At 35.5% G+C, this 19,927-nt stretch overlaps 2 protein-coding genes across 3 annotated transcripts; both read left to right on the forward strand.

Annotated features, from left to right (window-relative positions):
* The first annotated feature begins 8,497 nt into the window (after nucleotides 1-8,497).
* On the forward strand, nucleotides 8,498-9,854 carry LOC105334425 (uncharacterized). Its single transcript, XM_011437867.4, has 3 exons — nucleotides 8,498-8,726; nucleotides 8,890-9,004; nucleotides 9,236-9,854. Exons 1-3 carry the CDS (start codon nucleotides 8,618-8,620, stop codon nucleotides 9,579-9,581), a joined length of 570 nt encoding a protein of 189 aa, XP_011436169.3. The 5' UTR covers nucleotides 8,498-8,617; the 3' UTR covers nucleotides 9,582-9,854.
* A 319-nt stretch (nucleotides 9,855-10,173) lies between these two features.
* On the forward strand, nucleotides 10,174-18,396 carry LOC105334424 (uncharacterized). Of its 2 annotated transcripts, none has more exons than XM_011437866.4 (4): nucleotides 10,174-10,330; nucleotides 10,599-10,863; nucleotides 15,582-15,729; nucleotides 17,939-18,396. In XM_011437866.4, the coding sequence occupies exons 2-4, from the start codon at nucleotides 10,740-10,742 to the stop codon at nucleotides 18,345-18,347; spliced, it is 681 nt and encodes a 226-aa protein (XP_011436168.3). In that variant the 5' UTR covers nucleotides 10,174-10,330; nucleotides 10,599-10,739; the 3' UTR covers nucleotides 18,348-18,396. The 2 variants fall into 2 exon arrangements, with proteins under 2 accessions (XP_011436168.3, XP_065936750.1); XM_066080678.1 differs by having other exon boundaries at nucleotides 10,187-10,330; nucleotides 10,552-10,863.
* The last annotated feature ends 1,531 nt before the right edge of the window (nucleotides 18,397-19,927 follow it).

Below are 19,927 nucleotides of genomic sequence, written 5' to 3' on the forward strand. Positions count from 1 at the left end.
ATGGTCGCGGCTGGACTACCTAGCGGTCAGCGGTTATCTAATACACGAGAGTTGCGTCTCTCATATATGTGTTTATATATCCGCAAACTCAAGAATTGTTTTCGTTTTGATTACACATATTTATGGATTAAACGATTGGGTGTCAATTAAGAAATCGTTCAGTTAATTAATAAAAGCAATGGCATTCTCAATCTAAAGCAATAATAGACATAGATCAATTGTGGGTTTTAAGTTTAAAATAAATAACTTCTATTTGATAGAGTAAGGTCATTATACTGCAATCTTTTCAAAGCTTCCTGGGTTATGAGCTGTGCGGGTCTGTGCGTTGTACCTTTACGTAATCTATCGTTCGCCCACGGCCGAGGATCTCAGCCACGGCTGCACTACATAGCGGTTATTTAATACACAAGATTCGCACACCGAGACGCACACTTCCATGCATATGAACGTGTTTGAGTAAATATAGCCGTAAATACAAGAACTGTTTTAATTTTATGTTATAAAAGTTTGTCCATTTTGTATTTAATTAAATTTGAGTGTAAATGAATATTAATGAACGATATTACTCCAAATCGGAAACATCGTCAGACATAAATTAATGGTTGGTTTGTTTATGTAAAATATTTTATAAACTGTTCAAATAATGTTTTAAATCAACAACAACAACAACAACCCCCCCCCCCCCCCCCCCCCCAATATTAAACATTTAAATGATGATCATCCATCGCACATGGCTGAGGAGATCCGGCGCGAGTGGACAAGTGATCCGCGGTCGGTTCGTGATCTTCTACATGTACCTTATCACGCGTTCATGTTTCATATTTTGCACGGATTATTATGTTTTCAACTATATTATATTGGTTTAAGATGAAAAGATAAATTTATTTTACTTGTACAGTTGATTAAGCATTGATGTATACGAGAGCGTACAAGGTGGTTTAAAAATCAAATCAAATTATAATCAAAGTTCCATATTACATGTTTGCGGTATGTGCTAGCACGATAAAAGAATGTCCAGAGTTGAGGCATTCGATGAATATTTAAAAGAATATTCACATGAGTTTTAAACAACTTTGGATTAGATTCTATCGGTCACATATTAATCACTTCTGTAGTTTTTCTACATGTATACGTTTCATTGTGGAAGCGAACTCATTGCTGCCCCCCCCCCCCTCCTCCCGGCCCGCTGACAGGAGCTCGCGCTGGTATTTTTTTTTTTTTTTTTGATTGGCGAAACGATATCAAGATCTGTCGAAAATCATTTTTAGTGGCTTCTTCTTATGTGTAACATTTTGTTTCACTTTCCCACCCGTTTGTTCATTCGGTCAGTCTGTGTTTAAAATTGAATCGCCACGTGCGACCGAGAATCTTGTGTCGCTACAGCTCAGAACATATATAGCCCCGGGTCATCAATTCTTATGTAATTGAGTAACAGTTGGAATGGTGCTTTTACTACATAAAATAATAAATAAAAAAAATCATCCACAAAAAATGTTACCGTAACTCAATAGTCAATACCAAAAATAAAATCCGTATGATTACAAACTGAAATCGGTTTTTCAGTATTCGGCGGGATTTGATTTTTCTTCTAACATTAGTATTTTTATTGGTTTTAGAGGTAACGATGTAAAAATACAAACAGTAAATAAATCTGATATTATTAACATTCATAATGTTGAAAAATATTTAAAATTAAATTAGTCACATTCGTTAGGAAACAATGTTATACAAACATCCGATAATTTTTTTTCTATGTCGTATCATTCGCGTAAATAAATATGTCCTTTACATACTCATGTACCTCAGAAAAAATTCAAATGATTAAACAAAAAAGAAAGTTGTAATTACTATTTCGGATTTTTTTTCAAAGTACTTTAACATTGTATTGAAAAGAACAAGAAATAAAAATGATTTAAATTTTTGACTCAATCTTCGTATATATTACGGCGCTCCTTACATGTATAACGGCATACAGTGTAAAGATTATCATGATCTATTTGAATTAAGTACCATACGTAAAGATTCCCATAATAATTAATTGCATGACTGTGTACATTGTAGGCAAATCCCTGTGCGTTAATTACTTTTAAGACCTCTTGTTTTCCGTCAACAGTGGTTTAAATAATTAAAATGATTACTTGTAAAAATATCTATAATCGGGATTCCAAAGAACTTACTTCCCGCAATTCATAGAAATGATCAGTATGTTAATTCTATGTTTACATTTAATTTTGTTGAAATAATTAATAAATTTACTATCATTTAAATTGTGTGCTTCATCAAATGCTGATTCCGAATACCTGGAAGTCATAAATTTTCCATTGGCTATTGACAAAAAAAGAGACGCTTGACCATCCAATGAAAACAAATACACAGAGTTTGATTGACAGGTTCAGCCAGGTGCAGGTGTCACCCGATGTCCGAGGTTATGTGTGCCGCTTGCGCAAAGCCGAATGGTCTCAGTAAGAGTTATCGATGTCAATAAATAAAAAAAAAATACATACTTATCAAACCATGCTCGTGTAAGTTAAAGTTGATTACGGCTTGTTCCAACAGAAATCATGTTTTGCTAACCGTATTTAATATTTTTTAATATAGCGAATTTTAATATTGTACAGTCATTTTACCGGTAACGAATCAGCATGCGGTTTCGTCGTGCATGCAACTATTATTATCGGAATTACAAATGTTTTTATTTTTTGTTTAAATCGCGTTTCTTTGTCCTTCTAAATTGTAGTATAAAACTTCCGAAAATATAAAGGATGAATTACGGAGACAGTAATTTCAACACCCCCTCCATTTTCCTAGTTTCGAATTCGTTTCCCAGTATCGAATTAAGCGCCCTTTATCACTTCTGGCCGAATATTCTGAGGCGAATTAATTTCCAAAATATACTAGAGGTACATGTTAATGGACTTATAAATGAAGAAGGAAAACAATTGTGGGAATATGTCATTTAAACAAATAACATGATCGTTATTTTCATCATACCGTTTTCCCGTCAAATTGAAACCGGACTTGAACAGTTTTCATTTGCGTTACTTTATAATATTGAATTTTCATAAAAACACTTTATAATAGTAATTGATGATAAGTAGTTGCCATTTTCCTTTGTTTTTCCCGTATATCTATCAATATATGCAGCCAAATAATACTTCTGTCGCAAAGAAACGAAACTATATAGGAAAACTACACGTGGTTCTATTTGAAGTCGTAATTTCATTCAAAGCTCCATTATAATTTGATATGATGCATTATCTTTTTAAATGAATTATATTTACTAATTATCCACTAAATAGGGATCAATAACAAACTTATTTTCATAGTAAGGCTTAATTGTTTTCACACTTTCGTTTTTTCTGCTTTGAACTTCCGGCAGCTCATATGTGGGTCACATTTTTAATTTGTAAACAATTCGGTAAATAATCGTACAAATGGCAAACAACTTCACGCACTGATAGAATATTTATTTCTGTTTTATAATTACCTAGCTAGGATTTTTTAAAACCTCAACTTCGTCTTCAACCAATAATTTTTCTAAAAATTATTCGATATTGGCAAATATTCGTTACCGGTAAAACGACTGTACATGTACCAGTACTGAAACATCGTATAAAAACGTTATATATACATGTACTCTGTAACTAGTCGTCTTTTAATACATATACCTTTCTTTTGTTTGTTAAAAATAAATTAAATTTTGTAAAATGATAAGTATATCATTTCATCTAGATTTTTTTTCATGAAAATACCTACAAAAGAGTTTTGCCAATCACAAACAGTTTAAAGTACATGTAATGTAAAACACGGGCGCCATTTTGAAACAAATTGTCAGAGAGTTCCGAATAAAATCTGATGAACGTTTCACATGGTTCTCGCACGCTTTGCTCGAAACGATTTACACGCTTTGACCGAAACTCTGCACGCTTTGTCCGAAACGCTAAACGGTTTACACGAAACGCTTCACGATTCACACGAAACGCTAAACGGTTAACACGAAACGTTTCTCGCACGTAAGTCGCACGCTTTTTTGGTGTAGTAGTACGTTTCAGGGTCTGTAAATTTTGTCAGCACGCAACAATTCTAAATTGCACATTGTCTTCATAAATTTAGAAATATTTAAATAAAGAAGTTATCTTAGAGTAAAGGTTACGTGTTTTGTAAATAGGGCTCGGTTTAAAAAAAACCACAATTCCTGACATGACACATGAGTACATACTGTTTATAACAATGCTTGCTATCCTCTGAAAATGTAACTCGCCATTAAATATCTCATTTTTTAAATAATGTTTGTTACGATTACATAAACTGTGTGCGACAAATAGTTTTCCTAAAACATTTTCTTTTTCAAAACACGTTTTATATGCAGGCTTTCAATCACAACACGTTTTTATAACAAACACAGAACTGAAAGTTAAGTAATTATAATCGTTTGACACCATATCACATATATTTTCAACTCACAGCAACAACGGAAGACCTACTCGTGGCTTTGCCACGAGCTCTGCTCTAGTTTGATATTATTTTAGAGTGATTTACGAATTGTTTATTTATCAGAGGTGTGTAAAAGAACGTACAACTTAATTCACATTTCCTATACAATAAAAAGTTTTCTTTGTCGGATGTCACCCTCTGATGTCTGCCCCTGGTCAAGGGTCACCTGAGAGCAGACACGTGGGGGACCCGCCCACCCTCTGGGGAGCTTCGTCACTCGCTGAATAACGACCCTTCATTTGTAACTACACGTATAATACTGTTCTTAAAATGTCCACGTAACTCCCAGTTTGTTGATGTGTTTGGTTTTATTTAGTTTTGTTTTGGAGGGTTTTGTGCCCAATTCTCGCATTTTCCCCATTTTTGTTACATGAATATGTACCAGAATAAACAACATTTTGTCTAGTTCCTGTACCTTTTTACCCCGTATGACTGTCCTTTTCTTCTTGAATTGTGTTACATGTAACCAATTGTGTTAAATCTAAAAGTTTTAATGTTTTCGCAAGCAACTCGAAAAAAAAATCAACGTCAATAGATTGCTTATATCATCATTTGTTATCATGATACATGTATTTAAATAAAATAAGTAATGGCAAGTTATATAAATATTAATTATTGAATACATTCACCTGTACATATTCATGGTACATACATATTTTTTTCTGTAAGCGAAGTACACTGTAGCTATGTTTACAAGCCGTATATAACTTACGTGTATACAGAAATATACACGATCTCGGTAAATGTAACAACCCACTACCCCTACCCCTCTCCCGCCCCCGGGGAAAAAAATTCAGTCTTTATTAACATTTCACTAGAATAAATTAACTTTTATACCGAAGAAATCTGAATGTGTGCGTCTTTCTCTTTATGACCAATTCCCATTCCGTTTTATCACATCTCGTTTTCTGGAGATGGCTTTTCATTGACAACCACTACCGTCGGTAAATTCCTTTTTTTTTTTTGGTTATGCAATTATTTGACACATTCATAAAACTTTCTTTATTTCGTATTCTCCGTCAAATGTCTTTTGAATATCTTATGATTTAGAAATTATAAACCAGTAATTAATTTATGCTTTCACTGAACTATAAAAAAGCGATGCACGTATGACGTCATTATGTTGATTTTTGGAATTTCCCTGGTCGCACCATTTGTAACAGTACTCTGTTGTATAGTATGACTGCAGACATTTTAATCCCGGAATGCTGACCACAGATGTCTAGTTCCTGGTATCAGCTAATTCACAACTGTCGTTAACTTCCGATCAGAAAAGACAATAGCGCCCTATTGATTGTTTATCTATAGATCATCGATCAGTCACCGTGAAAATCGAGGGGATTTTGTCAACATCCGGAACATCTCGGAGCATTGAAAGTTTTTCAAAATCAAAATTCACAAGCTCTACAGCTTTAACCGACAGTCAATTACATACATGTTTAATAATTTTTTTTTATTTCTTGCAAATATACACTGAATTATGTTATAATGCACTATATATGTATTTATACATAAAGAAAAATGGCTTTCATTATGTTTTAAGTGAAGGTACTTTCTCTGTATTTCATTAAAAAAAGCGATAAAAAATTAATGAAACTCAAATTATTAACGGGAAACACTGCACTTTACTGGAATCAATTATCTGATAATTAATTAAAATCTGTAATGTCTGTTTTAAACTAAAGTGCTATATACCATTTATAGATTTTTTTGTCTAAATATAATTAATCAATTAAATAAATGAAGATCAACAAATATACGTTATATTTTAAATAAAATGTCAAACATAATTTATCGATACAATTAAACAAGCGTTTTGATATATTGAAAAGAATGAAGCTATTTATATGTTAAGTTTTTCTATTATTAACAGCTTGTATAAATTTAATTGCACTTTTATAAGTGTACAAACCGGTTACGACAAAGAAAAATTATATATATTGACAGTTGTCCTCAAATGTTCCTAGTAAATATTTGCTTTTTATATAATTAGCAGGCACGTAGCATCGTTTTTGAAAGTGGGGGGGCCAGACCCATCCAAAAAATCTTGACAAGCAAAAAAAGGGAAATTTAAAGTTTTCCAAAAATCTTCAAAATCCTAATCCGTGGGGGGGGGGGGGGGGGGGGGGGGGGGGGGGGGGGGGGAGGCTCAGCTCAAAAAAAAAAATCTTCCCTACCAAAATTTTCTTCCCTCCAAATCATGAAATTCCTAATCCGTGGGGGGGGGGGGGGGGGGGGGGGGGCGGTAACTTCAATTTGACTACTCATTTCCTAATTTTCATACCAATTTTTTACTAACTTCCAAAAAAGTGGGGGGGCCAACTCCATTATAATTCATTTTTTTATATGTAAATTTTAAAAAATTTGCTGCTGCGAAAAAAAGTGGGGGGGCCAGGCCCCCCCTGGCCCCCCCTGATGCTACGTGCCTGATTAGTAGCTTTTGATTCAATTTCATCGGTCAATGATAAGTTTACCCTTTCAATACCAATAAAGTTTTTTTTTTACCATGTAACCATATTTTAGCAAACCTGCCCAAATGATGTATTTAGGTTTTAAGAATTGGTTACAAATTGTAACTGAAAAGAAATGTGTATGGATGAAATGTTCTTATTTTTTCAAAAAAAAAAAGACTCAATTCATCAGTGGATTATTTAATCTGAAACCCTGCAAGGGGAGGGTGTACGGGATATTAGATTAATAACAAATTCATTGGAAGAAAGGGACGACTCTACAACATATAGTGTATGTAGAAAAACACTGCAGCTTGAAGATTAACTGTATATACATGTACTTATATAGAAGGGGTCGCATGGAAGGAAACACGAAATTAGTATGCTGTATTAAGTTTGTTTTGAAGGAAATCCTCCCTTTGCGCCATTTCTATAGATATCGTGATCAAAAGACTTAAAAAGAAAAAACCAATATATGATCTTGAGCTTTCAGATCCAATGACATCACTTATTAAGGCCAAGTATTCGAATACATTAAATTGGTTAGAAATCAATGTAACTACATGTATTTGTACTGCAAAAAGATTTGAGATCTAACGAGAATGTTTACAACACGCAGTCCCAATAACGACCCCGCTCCCCTGTTTACCTGTGGATACCTGTACTTACCTGTGTTTACCTGACAATAGGTCTGAAGTTCGGTCACCTTGTACGTACATTTCACACCTTTGTGATGCACGCTTGCCGCGAGGCCACAAACTTTAACGCTATCAGCTGTTGGTTTTCTGATCATCCTCTCAGAGCAGACGACCAGTTTCGTTTACGTAATATCTGAAAATACGTCATGTTTACATGTTCATTTATCTATGCATAATTAAACCGCTAAAAGTTAGATTGAGACTGATAGTTTAAGTTCTCATATTTTTATTTGTTAAAATTCTCATATTTTTGTAGATTAGATTTTTCATATGTTTGTTAGTTAAAATTCTCATATTTTTGTAGATTAGATTTCTCATATGTTTGTTAGTTAAAATTCTCATATTTTTGTAGATTAGATTTCTCATATGTTTGTTAGTTAAAATTCTCATATTCTTTCTCCCCTCTCTTGTGATACATAAAAAAAGATCTATATAACATATTGATGGCGCTAGACAATCTCCCCTTTTTTCTTAAGATTAGCTACGTGTGGTTGGACTCCGACGCAGATTATTGTGCATTAATAAGCTCCAACGACTATGTCATACAATGATTAAATGATAATCGTTGGAATCTCTTCCTTGAGCGTGGATACGTAGCACACAACTATCACACAAGCTCTCCATTAACCCCAGGCAGACAAAGGAAACATATTCCTACGACACACGACCACAACAATTTAAAAATCAAAAACCATTTTGACAAATGAGAGCATGTCATATTTTTTCATAACGTCTTATGAAGTTATTTATATCTAAGCTGAAATCTTCTGAATTAATTAGAATTTCGGTGATTAATCATTTCACAAACAATATTGCTCCACAGGTATATATACTGACAGCCGGGGCTGTATCCACAAACACTTCTCTCTGCCTTCGCTAACGACCACCGCTCGCTTTCTGACTGCATTGTCAGCTGCTGAAGATAACATTTTCTGTAATTCTAAATCTCTGTGTGAGAAATTCCAACAAGACAACATGTACAGCTCTGTAACTGTGATTTTGATGTCACTGCTAATTCCTGAGTTGGTTCGTGGATGGTGTCAATTTATTCCACAGGAAACTTTGGCCATTCCTGGAAAGAAAAGTAAGGGTCATCTAAGGTTACGAGCATTTATACTGATAACGAACTTTCGTTTATGTGACGGACACAAGAACATCTCTTTGTTTTTCGATGCTCGAATTTTTTCTATGGTTTTTTGCAAGTTATTTTTATATCATTATTCATTTGCTTTTTATTATTTTTGCAGTGTCATTAGACTGTCTTTACAAGGACTCCATCCGGGTTCCTTATCGGCAGAGCTACCGCGACGAAAAAACCTGTCAGGACTGTAGCTGCTCAGATAGTGGACTACAATGCTGTGGGTAGGTACAATTCACAGAACTAAAATTGTCTTAATATTAATGTATCCATATCTGTATTATGTAAGACTTAGTTTATCGGGGCATTTTAATGAAGGCTTTGTGAAACCACTGTCTATATAACTTTTTTTTTTCATAATGAATTTAACAATCTAATATATTTTTTAAATGACTAAGGGTTAATGAACGTAAATAAATGCATATTTTATTGATATTTGTTTTTAATTTTGTAAGATTTGGAAACAACGCCGGGGTATTTCACGTTGAGGGATGCATCGAAAAGAAGGACGGTTGTTATTCCACGTATGTGGACGCTAACGATCCAACAAAGCCTTGCCCCTCCACCCAGACCACCACCCAGGCCCCACCTGTGCATAACGAACAAGTGCCCGATAATCAGGTTTACAGAAATCCGTTTGCCTCCAAGGGTCAGGATTCCAGGTACAACCCGTTTAATAGCCCAAACTCTCTGTATAATTTCAATTTGAACGAGAAGCCATCAGAAGACAAAGCCGAGAGACAGCGGCAGTACGAGTTCCTCCTGTCCCTGCTTCAGGACTTCATGATCAACGGCAGTTAATCCGGTCCCTTAATCCGGGGTCAAAGGGCACGGTCGAGGCTACAGAAATCCATCGTTTTATTAATTTATTATTAACTTTATTTATTGATTTGATAAATATGTATTTTATTTTATTTTTCGTTTTCGTCTTTTCGGGAATATTTATTATGTGTCACCAATTCACATTAAAGAATACGTGAATGCAAGTCTTGGAGACCATGTTTGTTTGGTAACATTTGTCTAATGAATGTTTGTGCATTTGTGTTTGGATAATAAAAGACAATTGAAATTAAATGCTTGATATTTTTCTTGTATATATATATATATATATATATATACACCTAGTAAACAGTAGTATATCTTGGACTTCGTTTATCTTGTCGCCATCGAATCGTTAAAGACATTGTGCTGTGTTGTTCTGCTTCAGACCTCAATCCACAAAACAGTTGTTGCACAGTGTTAACTCCGCCCTTCAAATGTTACTTATCTACAAGAACAGTTTCCATGGAATTTAGCATTGAACATGGTTTTTTGAGAAAAGAAATAAGTTATGAAATATGTCAAATCTTGCCATTAAATTTGAACTCTAATTTGGAAACTGCTAGCCACAATTGTTTTGGAACTGCGTTAGATATGCTGCATTGTGACAGTCAGTGAAGTGTATAATTAGCTTTGACAGTTAGACAACCTGCCTGCAGTCGTAATCCCTGTATTTTCTCAAACACATGTAGTGAGGATCTGTAAGGAACAACCATCTTCCCCATGATATGGTAAGCAGTTCAACAAATGTGTGCTTGTTCCACTTATTCAAATGTTATAGATGATGTACCCTTAAGTTTGCTTTATGGTTTTTTTTACAGTTCTAATGTCTTGATCACTTTTTGAATAGGGTTGAATTTTGTCAGTCGACATTGAATTACATGCTTGTCATGTTTAATATGAAACCTTGAGAGGAAAGTTAAACGAGATTTATTAAAAGAGTTTCTTTCAGTCATAATTCAGAATATTCAACGATTTCGAAATGTCACTATTTCAAAGGTAACGTCGCTCCCATTCAACTATCGTGCATTAGCCCCGGCGCAGTGAGAGGGTGTGTCCACAAATCGCCCGGCCGTAGGGCACGTACAGTCACTGTAAACACTAGGGCGTCCACTCAGACTTCAGAGAGTCTCCGCCATCATGACTCGGGTCCACGCTCTGTGTGTTCTACTGCTCCTGGATTTGATCTCCGGAATCTGTGTCGGGTTCGATGTTTGCCATAATCTGATACAAGTCGAACACGACTTTGACAGGAACAAGAAAGGTAATCATATCTATTTATATCTGTCGTCTTACTTGTCTGCAGGGCTTCAAACATCAAAGCACATTTATTTCATCGCAGTGATTGAAATGTTAATTTAAGTCAAACGCGTTGCGACTGATATTTGAAAGAGTACCTCTATATAAATAGTGCCTGTTTAGGAGGGTAAGAAATGAAATTGACACCCCGGGAAAACTATTGTCAACCGACGCGAAGCGGAGGTTGACAATGGTTTTCGAAGGGTGTCAATTTCAACTCTTACCCTCCTAAACAGGCACTATTTATTTTATTATACTGAATGTCTTAATTTTACAGAAAACTTTTGTACTTTTATATATAAATGACGTGAATTCTTTGGCGAACCGTACGCGCATAGTTTACGCGCATGTAACAATTCGTTGTGTTACCCGTTGCTAAGTGTGTTGCTAACGCTGCGGGTAATAGAACGGATTATCAACTGCGTCTAAACCAATCAGATTTCAGTATTTAGCATGAAAGTATAATAAAATACCATGTTCTATAACCAGGCTATGGATTTAAAATGATATTCTATATGCTTGTAACAATATCTATTTTTAAAAATAAAACCGTCGTTTGTCGAATTTCACTGCTTCCTATGATGACATATTTGTTTTCACCAGCGGTACAAGTTCAGTCAAATCAAGACTGCTGTGTAGTCCACATGTTTCTATAATATTAAACATTTACCCGTATCAGTCTCAAACTGTAGATATTTATTTTCCATTGTTTGATTTTTTGGGATGGTGGCAACATTTTTTATAACATTAACAACTTCCATAAAGAAACTAGGCCAACATAGAATACTATTGACGAATCTTTGTCATACTTTTTCTTCGGTTTGCTTAGGCCATTGTTCATACATTCATTCTTGGATCCTCCCAAGCTTATGAAAATTTGACTTATCCTGTTTTATAACATTCATTTTTTGTCAAATAAAGCAGACTTGCTCAGGTTTCATGCATCAAGCAGTGCTATAAAGTGAGGGATATTCTTTACAAATGTTAAGGTACAATTCATTTAGTTCACATAAACAACCGAATCTAACTCTGCAGATGTGTTTGTCTGGATCCAAATTTTACATTATTTTAGTTTACATGGCATTTACATGTCACGATCAGCCATTTTATTGCAGGATACGCTCACTGACATTCGGTGAGGATTCAGTAATTTTCGATAATTGAGTAATTTGAGTTTCAGCCGCTACTTCACAAGCTGTGATAGTACCGTTCTAGAATTGGTGTAATCTGTGTGATTATTATGTTAATGGCATAAAATTCTAGATTAAGTGCAGCCTGTCTGATTACTAATTTGTTGTCGCAATGAGATCTGTCTGGTGACTTTGTTTTTGCTATGAGATCTGTCTAATACCTGTGATGTTGCTATAAAATCGGTCTTGTGCCTGTTTTGTTGTTATGAGATCTGTCTGATGACTTTGTTGCCACTATGGGATCTGTCTGTTGACTATATTGTCGCTTTGCAATTGAGTTATATGACTTTTGCAGTGACCGCCTGCCGCTATGAGATCTGTCTGGTGACTTTGTTGTTGCTATGAGATCTGTCTGGTGACTGTGTTGTTGCTATGGGATCTGTCTGGTAACTGTGTTGTCGCTATGAGTTATGTGTGACTTTTGCAGTGACCGCCTGTCGCTATGAGATCTGTATGGTGACTGTGTTGTCGCTATGAGATCTGTATGGTGACTGTGTTGTCGCTATGAGATCTGTATGGTGACTGTGTTGTCGCTATGAGATCTGTATGGTAACTTTGTTGTCGCTATGAGATACATCTGGTGACTTTGTTGTCGCTATGAGATATATCTGGTGACTGTGTTGTTGATATGAGATCTGTATGGTGACTGTGTTGTTGCTATGAGATATATCTGGTGACTGTATTGTCGCTATGAGATATATTTGGTGACTGTGTTGTCGCTATGAGATATATCTGGTGACTGTGTTTTCGCAATGAGATCTGTCTGATGACTGTGTTGTCGCTGTGAGATCTGTATGGTGACTGTGTTGTCGCTATGAGATCTGTCTGGTGACTGTGTTGTCGCTATGAGATATGTGTGGTGACTGTATTGTCGCTATGAGATATATCTGGTGACTGTGTTGTCGCTATGGGATCTGTATGGTGACTGTGTTGTCGCTATGAGATATGTGTGGTGACTGTATTGTCGCTATGAGATATATCTGGTGACTTTGTTGTCGCTATGGGATCTGTATGGTGACTGTGTTGTCGCTATGAGATATGTGTGGTGACTGTATTGTCGCTATGAGATATGTGTGGTGACTGTATTGTCGCCATGAGATATATCTGGTGACTTTGTTGTCGCCATGAGATATATCTGGTGACTTTGTTGTCGCTATGAGATATATCTGGTGACTGTATTGACGCTATGAGATCTGTATGGTGACTTTGTTGTCGCTATGAGATATATCTGGTGACTGTATTGTCGCTATGAGATCTGTATGGTGACTTTGTTGTCGCTATGAGATATATCTGGTGACTTTGTTGTCGCTATGAGATATATCTGGTGACTTTGTTGTCGCTATGAGATCTGTCTGGTGACTGTGTTGTCGCTATGAGATCTGTCTAATACCTGTGATGTTGCTATAAAATCGGTCTTGTGCCTGTTTTGTTGTTATGAGATCTGTCTGATGACTTTGTTGCCACTATGGGATCTGTCTGTTGACTATATTGTCGCTTTGCAATTGAGTTATATGACTTTTGCAATGACCGCCTGCCGCTATGAGATCTGTCTGGTGACTTTGTTGTTGCTATGAGATCTGTCTGGTGACTGTGTTGTTGCTATGGGATCTGTCTGGTAACTGTGTTGTCGCTATGAGTTATGTGTGACTTTTGCAGTGACCGCCTGTCGCTATGAGATCTGTATGGTGACTGTGTTGTCGCTATGAGATATATCTGGTGACTGTGTTGTCGCTATGAGATCTGTATGGTGACTGTGTTGTCGCTATGAGATCTGTATGGTAACTTTGTTGTCGCTATGAGATATATCTGGTGACTTTGTTGTCGCTATGAGATATATCTGGTGACTGTGTTGTTGATATGAGATCTGTATGGTGACTGTGTTGTTGCTATGAGATATATCTGGTGACTGTATTGTCGCTATGAGATATATTTGGTGACTGTGTTGTCGCTATGAGATATATCTGGTGACTGTGTTTTTGCAATGAGATCTGTCTGATGACTGTGTTGTCGCTGTGAGATCTGTATGGTGACTGTGTTGTCGCTGTGAGATCTGTATGGTGACTGTGTTGTCGCTATGAGATATATCTGGTGACTTTGTTGTCGCTATGAGATATATCTGGTGACTGTATTGACGCTATGAGATCTGTATGGTGACTTTGTTGTCGCTATGAGATATATCTGGTGACTGCGTTGTTGCTATGGGATCTGTATGGTGACTGTGTTGTTGCTATGAGATATATCTGGTGACTGTATTGTCGCTATGAGATATATTTGGTGACTGTGTTGTCGCTATGAGATATATCTGGTGACTGTGTTTTCGCAATGAGATCTGTCTGATGACTGTGTTGTCGCTATGAGATCTGTATGGTGACTGTGTTGTCGCTGTGAGATCTGTCTGGTGACTGTGTTGTCGCTATGAGATATATCTGGTGACTTTGTTGTCGCTATGAGATATATCTGGTGACTGTATTGACGCTATGAGATCTGTATGGTGACTTTGTTGTCGCTATGAGATATATCTGGTGACTGTATTGTCGCTATGAGATCTGTATGGTGACTTTGTTGTCGCTATGAGATATATCTGGTGACTTTGTTGTCGCTATGAGATATATCTGGTGACTGTGTTGTCGCTATGAGATCTGTATGGTGACTGTGTTGTCGCTATGAGATCTGTATGGTGACTGTGTTGTCGCTATGAGATATATCTGGTGGCCGTGTTGTCGCTATGAGATATATCTGGTGACTTTGTTGTCGCTATGAGATATATCTGGTGACTGTGTTGTCGCTATGAGATAAATCTGGTGACTGTATTGACGCTATGAGATCTCTATGGTGACTGTGTTGTCGCTATGAGATATATCTGGTGACTGTATTGTCGCTATGAGATAAATCTGGTGACTGTATTGACGTTATGAGATCTGTATGATGACTTTGTTGTCGCTATGAGATATATCTGGTGACTGTATTGTCGCTATGAGATCTGTATGGTGACTTTGTTGTCGCTATGAGATATATCTGGTGACTGTATTGACGCTATGAGATCTGTATGGTGACTTTGTTGTCGCTATGAGATATATCTGGTGACTGTGTTGTCGCTATGAGATATATCTGGTGACTGTGTTGTCGCTATGAGATCTGTATGATGACTTTGTTGTCGCTATGAGATATATCTGGTGACTGTATTGTCGCTATGAGATCTGTATGGTGACTTTGTTGTCGCTATGAGATATATCTGGTGACTGTGTTGTCGCTATGAGATATATCTGGTGACTTTGTTGTCGCTATGAGATCTGTATGGTGACTTTGTTGTCGCTATGAGATATATCTGGTGACTGTGTTGTCGCTATGAGATATATCTGGTGACTTTGTTGTCGCTATGAGATCTGTATGGTGACTTTGTTGTCGCTATGAGAAATATCTGGTGACTGTATTGTCGCTATGAGATCTGTATGGTGATTGTGTTGTCGCTATGAGTTATGTGTGACATTTGCAGTGACCGCCTGTCGCTATGACGTCCTGAAGCTGGACCCGTCAGGAGTGATGATAAGAGAGACGGTATCCACCCCTGTCAACACGACCCTGTGTCACGAGCTCAGGACCGCCGACACCTGCAGTCCGGACGGGGAGCTCGTCACGTGTCAGTAAGTAATTACGTCCCGGGTCAGTGAATATTACCACGTGACATCGAGGTTTGAGTATTTTGATTAACATATTGTACTGGTATCTCAAATTCGCCCAATCATAGTTAGAAATAAAAACATTTTCTAATAAATATAGTCATCTAACATTACATGTATTTTGAATTCGGTCATTCTTAAATTTGATCGATAACAACAAGGGCGAAATGGGCAAAAATAAAACATAGGCCAATATTTCCCTGAATACACTAAGTTATCTGATTTCACTTAAGGAATTAAAATTTGTTATGTTTGTCTATGATATGATATATTATTCATAATTTGAGACAGTTTTATTAAACTTTAAAGCGAGAAGCTTTTAAAGCAAACATAAATTGGAAAGAGTCATATTACATTGAAGAGTGTAAAACTAAGTTTTCACGTGTACGTAATATATACCTATTTGCAGGCTTGGGGTGAATTACATTGTAAAGTAATGCATTACATTACCATTACTTCATGAATTTGGGCATTATATTACCATTACCATTACTTGATTTTCTTGAAGTAATGCATTACATTACCATTACATGAGTAAAGTAATGCATTACCATTACCATTACTTTGTTTTTAAAAAGTAAAGCTAGTAAAGAGTTTTTGCAAATGTTTCAAATATAAAACACTCTTTAACATATATACAGGTTCATGCTTAGTATCATGTTCAAATTCAATGACTATACAAGAGTCATTCTTTATAAATTGCTCAATTTATAATCATCTTGTGGCATTATGAACAACATATTACATAAGTAAAATGATATTTATAGACAATTGGCATGATACAATGTAGGATACGAAATAGAGACACAGAATTACATGTATAACAAAAAACAATTTATGGAATAATGTTGCGGTTATCAAAAGCTAAATAGAGATATTTCCCCAGAGTACACAAATCTTTATAATTTTGGACACTTAATTGTATTCATTCATAAACAGATGGTTTTTCCCAGTTATATTTCTTAAGATACTGTATTTGAATCATATTTCTTTCTACTGAGGACACTTTAAGACAAAAGATTGCTGTTGCACTTTATGATCAAAGTTTCAAAGGGTTCATCTTTAACTGCATCCTGTTAGTTTGAAAATCTTCCCAGCTATACTAAATAAATGTTTTACAGGAGCAGTCGAAGCTTGGACTGAAAAGTACTGTTTTGCGATCATATTAAGTGCAATAATAGAAAAAAATACATGAATCTTGTATTTTCTATCAGTCCAAACTAATGTACAGTGTACTTAATATAAGAGAGAGAGAGAGAGAGAGAGAGAGAGAGAGAGAGAGAGAGAGAGAGAGAGAGAATAAGTAAGTAAAATTATTTTCAAATGGGTTATAATATTGGAAGTGATATTGCTTTTCATCATGGATGGACAGTGCATTCATTTTGCTTTTAAAGGTGCATGTCTGTCTCCTATTCTTTTGGGACATAGCGAAGGGAAGGGGATTGGGGCGTTTAGCACTTCTTATAACAAAAGATTGTTTTGATACGTAGATTATCCTGGGGGCTTAGTGTGTTGTTGACACATTTCTTATTGAAGTGCAATCTAATTGGAGTAAACTGTTTAAATGATTAAAAACTCTTAATAACAACACTCTTGAAAATGTTATGAAATTGTGCTGTTATATTTAGTAATATTAACAATTCAAAAATGAATTTTTAAAAAATCTTTTTTCATAATACAATTAAAACATTTTTATCTCAAGAATTATTTCTTTCTTCTTAAAAAATAAATTTAGTCAAATTCAATTTCAACTATTCATTTATTCATCACATTTTTTAAAGTGCACATATATAAATAAGCATAATAATGCAAAGTAATGCCATGTAATGCCAGCATTACACTAGATTTTGGAAAGTAATGAATTACATTACCATTACTTGTAATGCTAATTTTGTGGCATTACACATTACTAGCATTACTTTGAAAACATGTAATGCATTGCAATGCATTACCATTACATTTAGCATTACCCCAAGCCTGCCTATTTGACAATGTATTCTAAAAGAAATCGATTAACGTTGTTTAAATAGAACTTTATTTAAAATTCTCAGAAAAAGATTTATAAGGTTTTGATGTGCGTCATTTTATGGCATTGGTAAACAAAACATTTATTGTATTTTTGAATAAAATACCGAAAAACTTCATTGTGTTAATCTTTTGAATTTGTCTACAGCCATGTTCCCGAATGGGAGAGACACCCGCTTGGAACATTCATACCACCTACGGGGTGTACCTTCTCCCAGAACCTACAATGTCAGCTAGAAACAATCTGTCCTACTGAGGTTGAACAATCTGGAACTATACCTGTATCCAAGACAACAGAGAAAACCATGACAACTACAGAAACACACAGGAGACAGTTTGTAAAAACTGTCAAGAACCCGGTAAAAGTAGAGGCAACTACTGCAGAAAACAAAGAGACCACAACGGAACAAGAGGAGATAACTCATCATATCTTTATCCGCATGCAAAAGCATGTGACAGAAAAACCGCACTCCGGAGCGACAGTGATTAGTGTAAACTCTTTGGTGACCATTTTGTCAGCTGTAATGAATATTTTATTTCTCACCATGAAACTGTAAGAATAAACCATTAAAGGAAAAATAATTGAGTAAATGTGTTTTTATGGAACGTGTTGTGTGTTCATTGGTCATTTCACATGATTAACTGATGATTACTAGAAAGCAATAATTCTGGATTTTTATGACAAAGACATAAACTGTTAGGTTTATCAAATATACAATACATGGGGTACATGTATGAATTATATTGGTAACGCGGAGACAACGTGCTGTACAAATAGATGCAGGCTAATCGGTTTATTTTTATACGTTCTAGTTGCAAAAGATCGACTTTCAAATAGTATACCAATCTACTCTGATACCTAGACTTTTGGCATTTTTAAAGTTTGTTTTGCGAGGTTTTTGAAATAAAAATGGTCACAACAGTTGTGAGATGAAAAATAACCAGAACGGACCAAGTTATCTTAAATAGACAAACATCATATGTACATTGAATCCTCGACCTTGTCTTTATTCAGGTTAATAAGGTTTCTAACCATATACGTCCGGGTGTAAGGCTACATCGCAACAGCGAGTTCCCCTTTACGAGAAGAACTCATCCATCCTTCAAAACCAGCTACCAGCCTGTACGCGAAGACCAATGAGTAGAGATTTACATGTCCATGATGACAGAAAATCAGTACATTGTTTAATTATAGGAAGAGTCAAAAAGTCGTCAAATCATTATTGTGAACAGAGAGCAATAAGTTTCAGCTGACAACGATGTCAGATTTCAGCACAGTCAATAATATCTATCTCTCTAGCTTGTAATTATTAGAACGTACCGAAACACACTTAGAGTAATTATTATTGTACGCTTAATAATATAGTTTTTAATTGGACAACTTATAAGAAAACACATTTCACGGTGGTAAAAATAAAGCTATTAAAATAGTAATTATTCAAATTCAAAATAATTAATTGGATGTTCTTACATTGAAATGCAGATTTTGTGACATAAATATGTAAAATGTAATCATAGGACCTAGCCAAGGTTAGGACTAGGTGAACACAACAAAGTGAGGGTCTAATCGTTTAATTATATACGTATCACTGGAATTCCTTGGTAATGCATAGAATTATTATATTATATAAGACAATATCACTATTAAGGTCGTAATTACAACAACTCCCACGATCTGTAACCGAACAGTTTCTTTATACTACGAGTGGAAATGATCCTCCATATAAAGTGTTCTTCACGTTGTGTCTTTGGTGTATAAACACTTGATATTTGACTTCAGTTGTAGGGGGACTGGGTGGTGGCGGTCATTTTTAGGCTGTATTTATCTTTCAAAGAAGAGATTTGTATAAAGAGAAAAGAAAATGTCAAAATTTTAAAGCTGAAATATATTGATTTTTCTTTACTAAATAATATCGAGCGCAGCAGGATCCGCCTGGCTGCCAACTGAAATCATAAGCCAAAGTTAAACAAAGCGTCGCGCGCTCAGTCTATTGTGTGCGTTTCAAATAAATTGTTGTATAAAAATCAAACTGCACTGTGTTAAATCTGCGCTCGGTCCAACGGTCACACCGTTTACATATTAGTTTAAAGCTTTAAAAAAATCATATCTGAATGTTTGAATTTGTTGACAGCCCAG

Source organism: Magallana gigas, chromosome 3 (assembly GCF_963853765.1).
Source record: "Magallana gigas chromosome 3, xbMagGiga1.1, whole genome shotgun sequence".
In the NCBI taxonomy this organism is placed as follows: domain Eukaryota; kingdom Metazoa; phylum Mollusca; class Bivalvia; order Ostreida; family Ostreidae; genus Magallana; species Magallana gigas.

Excerpts from the sequence above, each read along its gene's own strand:
- LOC105334424 (XM_011437866.4), top strand. The coding sequence starts at position 10,740 with ATGACTCGGGTCCACGCTCTGTGTGTTCTACTGCTCCTGGATTTGATC. Across the intron at positions 10,864-15,581 it reads CTTTGACAGGAACAAGAAAG|TGACCGCCTGTCGCTATGAC; the intron begins GTAATCATATCT and ends TGACATTTGCAG. Across the intron at positions 15,730-17,938 it reads GGGGAGCTCGTCACGTGTCA|CCATGTTCCCGAATGGGAGA; the intron begins GTAAGTAATTAC and ends ATTTGTCTACAG.
- LOC105334425 (XM_011437867.4), top strand. The coding sequence starts at position 8,618 with ATGTACAGCTCTGTAACTGTGATTTTGATGTCACTGCTAATTCCTGAG. Across the intron at positions 8,727-8,889 it reads GGCCATTCCTGGAAAGAAAA|TGTCATTAGACTGTCTTTAC; the intron begins GTAAGGGTCATC and ends TTATTTTTGCAG. Across the intron at positions 9,005-9,235 it reads AGTGGACTACAATGCTGTGG|ATTTGGAAACAACGCCGGGG; the intron begins GTAGGTACAATT and ends TAATTTTGTAAG.